Here is an 11426-nt window from a genome sequence, read left to right as displayed (position 1 = left end):
CTACTCCCTGTTCTACTTTATGTTTCTACAAATTCTACTTTATGTTTCTACAAATTCACTGCTTTAGATAATTCATATAAGAGGAATCACACCAGGTTTTTGTTGTGGTTTGTGACACTGGGAATTGAACGAAATGTGCTCTACTGAGCTGTATCCCCAGCTCTTTTTATTTTTATTTTTTTATTTTGAGAGAGGGTCTTCCTAAGTTGCTCAGGCTGGCTTGGATCCTTTGATCATCCTACCTCAGACTCCCAAGTAGCTGAGATTACAGGTGTGCACCACTACACCCTGCAAAGTAATTGTTTTTCAGTGATGGGTTTATTTCACTTAACATAATGTCCTCAAAATTTATCCACATTGTTACCACATGACAGGATTTCCTTCCTTTTTTAGGGCTGTTTTTCATTATGAAATATTTTAACTATAAAGAAAGAATACTTGAAGTATTTTATAATTAGTGAGAAAAGCTAGTTATAAGCCAGGCTCCCAGCTACTCAGAAGCCTGAGGCAGGAGCATCAGCAAACTCAAGGCCAGCCTGAGTGATTTAGGGAAACCCTGTCTCAAAATAAAATATGAAGAGCTGGGTATGTATCTCAGTGGTAGAGCACTGGCCTAGCAAGCATGAAGCCCTGAGGGTTCAATCTCCAGCACCCCCACCAAAGCTAATTATAAAGTACTTGAACCTCCTTTTGACTTGGGAATATATAAGTTAAGATAATAGGACATTATGAGTAGACACATAATAGTAGAAAAATTAAGTGATTTCTTTTTTCAATTCTTTGATTGGAATTTCTATACAAATATTTGTGAAGATATAAAATATAAAATATCCAAAACAGATGTTATCATTGATAATTTATTAAAGGATTAATTTATACTGTTTACATATAGTACCTGCTCAACTAATAATAAAATAGATCTCTTTATAATTATATAAAAATATAGTTGCATGGAAAACAGGAAAAGATAATATTTTATAAGACAATATTTTTGTGATAAACATATGGGAAGTTATAAAATCTAGGATCCATTCCTAGTATTAACATATAAATGCAAAATTAACATCATGAGAAACAACTACTTATTATAATATAGTAAAAAACATATTGAGCATAAAGTCAAAATGACTGACTTTTTTAGAGTAGAGTGCTCGCCTGGCACGTGTGAGGCACTGGTTCGATCCTCAGCACCAAATAAAAGTAAATAAAATAAAGGTATTTTTTAAAAAAGTCAAATGATCTGATAACACAAGGACTTGTCATTTAACATTTTAAATTATAGACCTCATTGTACTTAAAGCTGTAGTCATCTCACTGAGCAAATACAGAAGTGAATTTAATTGCAAATTCTTCTACTTTTCTGTTTCTTGAAAGCCATCTCATTTTCCCTTACTATACTTCTGTTATGGTTTAGATATGAGGTGTCCCCCAAAAGCTCAAGTGAGACAATGCAACAAGGTTTAGGAATAAATTGTTGGGTTATGAAAGCCTTAAGCCAATCAGTGAATTAATCCCATTATAGGGACTAACTTGATGATAACTGTAGGTAGATAGGGTGTGGCTGGAGGAGGTGGGTCCCTTTGGGTTTTATATTTTGTCCTTGATAGGCAGAGCGCTCTCTCTCTCTCTCTCTCTCTCTCTCTCTCTCTCTCCTTCTGCTTCTTGGTGCAATGTCCTGAGCCTCTCTCTTCCACCACAGTCTTGAGCCATGATGTTCTACCTTACCTTGAGCTCTGAGGAATGGAAACAGCCTTCTAAGGACTGAGATCTCTGAAACCATGAGCCCCAAATCAACTTTTCCTCCTCTAATTGTTCTTGTCAGGTCTTTGGTTGGAGCAACAAAAAATCTGAAACATTTCTTCTTAAAACAACTTCTTTGCTTTCAAATGGGAGCATAGAAAAATTTATTTCTGAAGGAACTAAATCAGGTTCTTGGATTAGTATAAAAATATACATATTCAATAAAAATTGATATATTAGAAGATAAACCAGGTAGGTGTGAAGTCCTGTAATTTTATGATTGGGTTTTTACTGTTTATTGGATCAATTTATTTTTATTTTGACTTCCTATTTTAGCTTCTAGTCTGATAAAGTATAGTTATGCAAATTTAGTATGTAGACTACCAATTAGCTGAAGGAATAATTGATTATTATACTGTGTACAGATCAAACTACGTGTAATTTTTCCAATTTTCATAAATTGTCTTACAATCTTTAAAGAGTCTCCATAGAACTTTTAGAAATTATTTCAGCCATATCTTAAAAACATTTGGTTCATGATTATACTGTCCAACTAAAGTACACTCTTTAAAAATAAAATGTGTTATTTAGCAGGCAGCTGGCAACATGGCCATTTATGTGTTTTTATTTAAAATAAAAATGCAAGACATTCTCTAAGGTGGCCTCCTCTGCACTCAAAACTTTTAGTCTTTGAAAAATGTATGAGTACTTTCCTTTGGAAATCATGTAGCCTACACATATTTTATAAAAATCACAGAATGTGGGAGCATGGACAGTTTATTATGTATCTGAGAACATCAGAAGCTATGATGTTTGATGTCATATGGTCTAAAGTAGGCCATGATCTAAGGCTTCTCTCAGACATCCTGAAGAATGCTCAACCATCTAATTGTCTTTGTTATCTTCTTTCAATGGCAACCATTTAATCAGCTATGCTTATTGACCACCCCACTCAATGAATAACATTGCAGCAGGAATATGGGGAGTTTTAAAGGGAACTTCGTATTGTATTTATGACCTCAATGTCTGTATAATCTAACATCAGGCTCTTCTAGGAAGGATATAACAAATACTATAATTGTACTTGGCAGAGAGGACAGTAGAACATATTCTACTTCTTTAGCATGGGGTGTGTGTGTGTGTGTGTGTGTGTGTGTGTGTGTGTGAGAGAGAGAGAGAGAGAGAGAGAGAGAGAGAATGTCAATATAATGGAAATAGAAGTAACAGACATTATGGATTATGAATTGTGGGGCAGAGGCTGTCAGAATGACCTTTGAGCATAATTTAGGGATAAAGGAGGTTTCTGGGTGAGAAAAATTGTAACTATATGGCTTGAGCCAAAAGGATGGCAGCAGTCGCCAGACTGAAGCCATTTGTATAGGACTCAAAAGCATTGGTGCTGGAATTGGAATTAGATTCAGGAACTAGACTGAAAATCACCACAGAAGAAACATAACTAAAGTTAACAGTTCACGGAAAAAATTTTTTTGTGGCTGTGGTAAAGATAAATTGGATAAAGAAGAGGTTATGTGGGTAGCGAGGCTGGCCCAATGCTGGATATTAAAGGCAATTAAGACCTGGACTTGGGATACAGCTACAAAATTAAATTGAAATTTTCAGATGAGTCCCAGGGGTCTACGTGACTCCATTTATCTTAACATCCAAATGTTGTATTAAAAAATCCTTAGGGAAAAATTTCCTAACATTTTGCCTGTTGTCATAGATACTTCGAGACTGAAAGGAGGAAAATGATTCAAAGGGAACACGAGATGGCAGCAGTTTTATCATATAAAGAGAAAGATTGGGGAAAAAACATTTGAAATTATTTTTTAAATAAAAATATGGAGCACTTTATTCTTTATGTATTGTGTTCCTTTTCAGTACAGAGATTACTCAGTCATTGGTTTCATGCTTCAGAACACATCTGAGGTTCATTCTGACTATGGTAAAAACCCTACTCCATTACATGTGATTGTTTCCTAAAATAAAGCTGTTGCCATTTCCTGTGGATTACTGTTCATCCGTGTTATCTGAGGCAGAAGAGTCCTGTATGGTGCAAATTCTTTTTAAATTTTCCAGCATCGCTTTTTCTTCCTCTTCCAGTGTTTCATCCTGCCTCATTTCCCACCTAAAAGAAAAATCACATCTTAGTATTTTCATAACTTCCAGGCTCTAGTAAGTTATTCAGGGTTTAAATATGTAGTCCCTGGCTACAGAGGCCTTGGTTTCTTCTTGTTTATTCTTTACCCACTGCCTCTTGGGTGACACAGTTCATTGGCACTGCTTCTGCAGAGTGGGCCAGGAGAATGGAAGAGCAAAACAGCTGATCTCTAGAATTCTCTAAGAGTAAGTTTCAAAGTACTGTTTCAAATGCGGTTTCTGTATTTCATAGATTTTAAAAATGTATATAGTATTTTTCCCTCAGTGAGGAACATTTCAGTGGTTTTTAATTTGCAGGGAGGTTTGCCAGGAAGACATTGGCAGCAAAAACGTGAAGATAAAACTGGATCTACATTAAGGGCAGGTCAATCTATTCATAGAAATAAGATCAGATTTAGAGTAATCATGTTAAATCACCCAAGAAGAATAACAAATTGTCAGCAAGGCTCCATAGAACATTGACCAAAAAAAAAGAGGTTTAAAGATTTTCTAATTCTGAATGATTAGGAAAGACAGAACAAAATATTAGAATCTGGAACTATATATGTATATAAGTTTGCAGTATAAATATAATTACAGTAATCCAAGCATACTTAATCCTTTTTTCCCCTCCTTCCTGTCTCTTGTGCTACCTTTCCAGGACTTATCAGGGAATACCAAAAGAACACAGTGTTCCAATAGGGAATCATTTGCGTGCACTTCCTTTATCCTTTCCTCATTCCTATTTCTCCCATCCCTTAAGCCATCTACTGTGATATAGTGCCACAAAAAATTAAAAGTCAATGCTTATATATCCCAAAAGACCCTTTGATATAAGACCCTCTGATATCCCACTGATATAAAGACTTCAGTGGGATAGGACTTCTAACAACAAACAAGTATACTCAAGGCCTCCAGAAGCCCCTTGCTGCATTATAGTCAGAACTCCTGGATAACAAAAGGACAGCCATATGTGAGCAAAGCATACTGAGTTTAGGGTGAGCTTTTTGGGTTTTGTCTGAATATCAAAAAGAAAGCATGGTCCCTACACTTCCCACAGAAACATCTTAAGAGGATGCCTACTCCTAAACAGGTGTTCTTGTTGGAGTGCTGGGTTCAGTAATGTCTGACCAATTCCAGGCAGTGGTATACATAAAAGAGAAGACGAAGTGGAAGTGTGAAGGATTAATTAGATTATTATATCTGGTTTAAATTTACATTTCTTCTTTACTCTCTGCCCAGTATTCTCTTCACCTCCTAGCTCCAACACATATAGATCTAAAAACTGCTATTTCAGGTCTCCATAGTTTATCTATTTCCATTATGTTGAAGTTGGGTCATTGGTCGTTCAGGTTTTAATAGCAACTTGAAGGATAGAGAATTTTCAGTATCACACTGTTCAAAACCACATCACATGAGAAAATATTCCTAAAATTAGTATTTTGGTAGTTACAATTTAGTCTACAAGATTACCTTGTACTGCATTTGTGGAATTTTAATGATAAACACCTCTCACTACCCATTTCATACAGGTGAACTTGGGTATCATTATTATGCATGTTAAATTGAACTGCCACACAAGCAAATAAATAATGGAAAATACTTTATAGAGCACTAATTACAGGTTAGGCATTGTTTTGTATTTTTACTTTTGTTTATTTTTGGTCCTGGGGAATTAACTCAGGGGTGTTTTACCACTGAGCTTCATCCCCAGACCTTTTTATTTTTTCTTGCTAAGTTGCTTAGGACCTTGCTAAGTTGCTGAGGCTGGCCTTGAACTTTCGATTCTCCTGGTCCCAGCCTCCTGAGTTGCTGGGATTACCTGCAGGCACAACTAAAACTTTTTAGTGCATTGTAGTTATATATAATAGTAGGGTTTATTTTGACACATTCATAAATGCATCTCATATAGTTTTTTCCATTTCATTTTTCAATAAACACTTGATGTAGCACTCTTTAAATTCTCATTACATAATGCTACTATACCAGTTTCATCAATTAGTCAATTGAGATACTCTCTTGCCCAAATGTCTTTTGATATAAACTTGGATTCTGTGCTTGGAAATGCAATATCCTGGATTAAAACCATTTTACAGGGCTGGGGTTGTAGCTCAGTGGTAGAGCGCTTGCCTAACTCATGTGAGGCACTAGGTTTGATCCTCAGCACTACATTAAATAAATAAAGGTATTTTAAAAACCCACCTTACTAGTAGTATTCATTGATGTTAAAATACTATAAATTTAATTTTCTGAAAAATGTCTCCTGTATTATGTTAGATAGTAAATAAAAAAACTATCTAAGGATCATACACTCTTATAAAAAATTGGAACAGGAGGAAATATATTTATTTCTTTTCCTCCCATGCTAATATTGTCTGAGTAAATGAATTATTTTATGAATGTCAACATAAAAAAATATGTACTATGCACATAAATATTTTGATCATTGTCTCTACCTGTGAAAATTGAAAGCAGTCTCTTTGCTTCATTAAAAATCTGTATAATTAATGTAATCTAAATGAATTGTATACATAATAGAATCCATGATAAGGATTTTGAAGCTTCATGACAGTTATGGGCCCTTCACAGCATAATTGAGCTGTTAGTAATTGATATTAGGCAAAGTTCTTTACCTACCCCAACCTTCTTATATTTGTTTTCTGTTTATTAAGAACTTATTTCATAAGAAGGTAAGAAATACTGACAAAGATAGGTGAAAACATAATATTAGAACTATGTTTTCCCTGGTAATTTTACTCTTATTGAATAAAAACATTAGAAATTTAGAATGTATGGTTACTGCAAGCATTGTTAAGTTTCACACTTGTAAGTTGTTAAGTTTATCTCTAATCGTTAACATAACATAAAAATTGATTTAAAAAATACTAATGGAAGAGAAAATAATCTACCAATTTGTTAAACACAATTGAATGGGCAATGTGTTCCAAATCTTTATACCTAGTTTCCACTAATATATTTAATATCTATGATGGAAGCAGTCACTACAGAAACCAGGAAATGTCAGAACCAGAAGACTCTAGATCTTCTGGAAAACATTATAAAGTGATTATATCTTTGTTTTTCTGACTTTGGTAGCCTGTCTTTTGCAGTACTGCTAAGTTTCCCACCTGCTTACTAGGCTAAGACTATGGTTAAGTTTTCCTGGCAGTTCTTAACTGGGTCAAGACTGCCTTAATGAGGGTTCTTAAGGTGGTAAGAAAGTGTGGAGGGCATTTTCTGCTCACACTGTGTCTAGAGAATCCTACTATGACCCAGGGAAAAGGGATGGCAAACTTCTTTAACATGAAGCAATCCCACACAATGAAGACTTGTCTTCCCAAACTGTCAATAGTATTACCTCTGAGAATCATTTGCTCTAGAAAATCCAAATGATTTAGAGTAGTAATGAGAACATTAAAATAGTAACAATCCCGATAAACTTCCTTATTTCAATTTTTAAAAAAATATTTTTTAGTTGTCAATGTACCTTTTTTTAAATTTATATGTGGTGTTGAGAATCAAACCCAGTACCCCGCACGTGCTAGGCAAGCGCTCTACAACTAAACTACAACCCCAGCCCCCTTCTTGCATTGTAAATGGTTTCGTTGTTCACTGCCTAGAATACTGTTTGCTGGAGAAAGGAGTTTAGGAATCAGGGTACAGCTGGATTTGAAGCTCTTATCAGCTGTGTGGTCTTGGGAAAGTCAGATAAAACTGTGCCTCAGTTTCCTTATAGAATAAGACTGATAATAATTCCTGCTTCATAGAGCTGCAATGAGGAGAAATAGCTAAGCACATATAAAACATAAAACAACACCTGTTTCAAAGCAAACACTCAATGAATGAAAACTATTATCATCAATTTATATAATTTAGATAAAGTTAAGATAATATTGACATATTAATATAAACTCTCTCTCTCTCTCTCTCTCTCTCTATATATATATATATATATATATATATCTTATTTCTATCTATATATACCAGATATATACGTACGTATGTATCAGATATATATCTGGTACATACATATCTGATACATATGTATATATCTGATATCTATCTATACATCTACATCTAGTATATCTCTATATCTCTATCTATATCTATCTATCTATCTATTATATATATATATAGAGAGAGAGAGAGAAAGAGAGATATCAGTTAATATCTCTATCTATCTCTATCTATCTATCTATATATATATATATATATAGAGAGAGAGAGAGAGAGAGAAAGAGAGATATCAGTTAAAGTTAAGAGAAAACATAGCTGTAACAGGCTAAAAAATACAGGGGATTATTTTTCTTGTATCATAAGCAATCTGGAGGTGAATGACTACTGGCATTGGGTAAGGAGCTTGATAATGGCAGGACTGATGGCTCTTTTGTTTTTTATGTTATGGTTGTCTTCAAGGTGGTTGTTGCCACTTCAACCACCACATTGTTATTCTGATGCAGGAAGAAGGAAGGATGCATGTATCACATTTTATCAAGGTAATAATACCTTTCCCAGATTCCTTCTAGCAGGTATTGGAGCCATACTGTTTGGGCCTGAATTCTGACTGCCTCTTACCATCTGTATGATATTTTACAAGTTTCTTAATTTATTTGTGCAACAGTATTCTCATGTGCAAAATAGTGGACACTGGCAATATGCATCTCAACCCATTGTTAGAAAGAGTGAGTGAATTATGAATGTCAAATGCTTCATAAAATGTTACAATTATTTTATTAGACTCTCTTTGTAGGGAGTAGTTTCCTTAGAGCTCCTATCTTGATGTTTTTTCTCCAGTTCTGTGCACTTCACATTATTTTATCTGAAAAATTCTCTTAGAAGTGTAAAATGGAGTTGCTAAGTTTTCTTATGGAATCACTCACTGCCTTACTGTTCAATTTTACCTATCTATGACTGTGTGGTAATTCTCTCTAGCTTTCATGAAGGAGATGTTTTATGATAATCCATCCCATTTTCAGCCTAACATGGCTAAAGTTGTTTCTGTTTTCCTATAATCCCTTTGCTGTATTTTAAAAATATAGTCATAATGATGGGCATCTGATCACATTATTGGCATTTATCCTGAAACACCAATAAAATACTTTATAAAAATGTTACTTGAAATAAGCCTCCAGATTTAATGTGATTATTAAATATTTATGTAGCACTTTATATTTACAAAGTGCTTTACAATTATTTATTAGTTAATTGTACTGTTAAATAACATTAACCATCTGGCAAAATTAATGACTTCAAATTGCCCTACCAGTTGGTAGCTGAGCAGTGAAAAGTGAAGTCATATTGGATTTTATTCTAGAAAAAACCTTCTTGTCCTTCTGTCTTCAAACACAGCATAGTTCAGGCTGGCTTTAGAGCCTTGGAGGTTCAAATCAGTGGAGAAAATGACATCTCTGTTCTCTTCCTCTTGCTGTTCTTCTGTACATGGGAACTTTTCTCGGTATTAGTCTTAGAGCATCTTCTCTTCTCCCTTGGAAAGCCCCACATCTACTCGTGCATATTCAGCTGTTGTCTCCACATCTGTAATTCATCTGTGTCCCAAGATGACATGCAATATTTTAAAATTTGGTTTTTGTCCTAAGCTCTTTAAATTCAGTTTCTTGATGAACATTTTCGTTGCAGCTCCAATCTGTGTACACAATCAGCCATCAGTTAAGAGAAATTCTCACACTCACTGCCATCAGTCCCCAGTTCAGGTGCTTGTGGTTTCTGGGCCTGAACAGTGAAATATTCATAAGCTATTTGGATCTTCAGCCTTGTGTCACTGCAACACCAGACCAACAATGGCTGCCCTGAGTTTAAAGTCATTGGTATTCTAGCTAGGCAGTAGTTCTGTTGAGCTGCTGCTATGTCTTTTCAGGGAGAAAATTATCTTCCCAACTACCTCCTGCCTTGTGTTTCCATGTTTGCATTTCTGGCTTTGCTATTCTTCCTACCTGAAATGCCTTTCCATACACCCCAAATCTGCTCATTGTTCCTGAGACCCAGTCCAGTCCACACCCCACCTTATTTATATATTCCTACCTAACACCCTAATTCTGATGTGATTGCCCTCCCTTGATTCAGACATCACCTAAAGTCAACACTATTTTGTTCTATTAACCACATAATGCATTGTTCCATCTCCTCTGTTACCTTTTTGAGTTATTCAATTATTACATCCTTTTTATTTTTTATATATAGTATCTTTCATCTATACTTTGGAGTTCATTGAACACTTTTCATTATTTATTGGTTTAATTTCAAATGTTTTAGTTTGATAGTTCAAATAACACACTTTTTCTTCAAATAAGGGAGAGACTAATTTATTTTTCTGATCCTCAGGAATGTTTGTGAACATATTTTTCAATAATGAACATTTTTTCTCCCATAATATGGCAAATGTAAAAGAGGACACATAGAAATTGACCTTTTATGTTCCAGTTATCTCTACCATCATTTGCTTTCAATAGATGTGACACAAAAATTCTGCTGCCCAAATTATGTTGTTCACCCAAGCTGAGGCCACTTAATTTGGCTTTAAAATAAGGCTTGAAATGTGGGCACAGTGGATTATCCTGCTCTTGATTTAGCCTCTAGATGACACCAAAGTGGCCTATATGTAATCTCTCCTTCATCCTATTTCTTCTTATTTATGTCCCTATTGACTTAATATTTCTAAAGACTCTATAGATTATTATTTCCAGAAACCTAAGTGATAAGAATGGAGATGCTGTGACCCAGGACATCTGGAATGGGGCAGTAACCTCTCTGTGGAGACTCTCTCCAGGCTCATGTTCTGATTTAATTTGGAAAATATTTGTGCATGGTGAGTGAAAGTGGTTTAATTTCATTTTGTTGCATATGGATTTCCAGTTTTCCCAGCACCATTTGTTGAAGAGGCCACCTTCCTCCAATGTATGTTTTTGTTTTCTATTCTGTACTATTGGTCTACCTGTCTTCTTTGGTGCCAATACCACTCAAAGTGGATCAAGGACCTAGGAATTAGACCAGAGACCCTGCACCTAATAGAAGAAAAAGTAGGCCCAAATCTTCATCATGTTAGATTAGGTCATAACTTCCTTAACAAGATTCTAAAAGCACAAGAAATAAAATCAATAATCAATAAATTGGATGAGCTCAAACTAAAAGGCTTCTTCTCAATAAAGGAAATAATCAATAATGTGAAGAAAGAGCCTACAGAGAAAGAGCCACATGCACATCAGCTGGATCACTAATTTTCAGATTATATAAAGAACTCAAAAAACTTAATACCAAAAAAACCCCCAAATAACCCAATCAATAAATGGGATAAGGAACTGAACAGACACTACTCAGAAGAAGATATACAATCTATCAACAAATAAATGAAAAAATGTTTTACATCTTTAGCAATTAAAAAAATGCAAATCAAAACTACACTGAAATTTCTGACTCCAGTCAGAATGGCAATATCAAGAATATAAGCATCAATAAATGTTGGCAAGGATGTGGGGGAAAGATACATTCATACATTGCTGGTGGCACTGCAAATTGGTGAACCACTCTGGAAA

At 34.8% G+C, this 11426-nt stretch overlaps 1 protein-coding gene across 1 annotated transcript in view; it reads right to left on the bottom strand.

Moving 5' to 3' along the window:
- Positions 1 to 891: 891 nt before the first annotated feature.
- The window catches only part of KIAA0825, a 387377-nt gene continuing 376842 nt past the window's right edge, over positions 892 to 11426 (bottom strand). The window contains exon 20 of the mRNA XM_081298007.1: positions 892 to 3868. Coding sequence (XP_081154133.1) covers positions 3751 to 3868 — 118 coding nt within the window. The 3' untranslated portion in view covers positions 892 to 3750. The remainder of the gene's footprint in view (positions 3869 to 11426) is intronic.

Source organism: Spermophilus citellus (genome assembly GCF_964194105.1).
Source record: "Spermophilus citellus genome assembly, chromosome: 1".
Lineage (NCBI taxonomy): Eukaryota > Metazoa > Chordata > Mammalia > Rodentia > Sciuridae > Spermophilus > Spermophilus citellus.
Note: the sequence above shows the minus strand (reverse complement) of the source record. Positions and strands in the feature narration are given on the sequence as shown.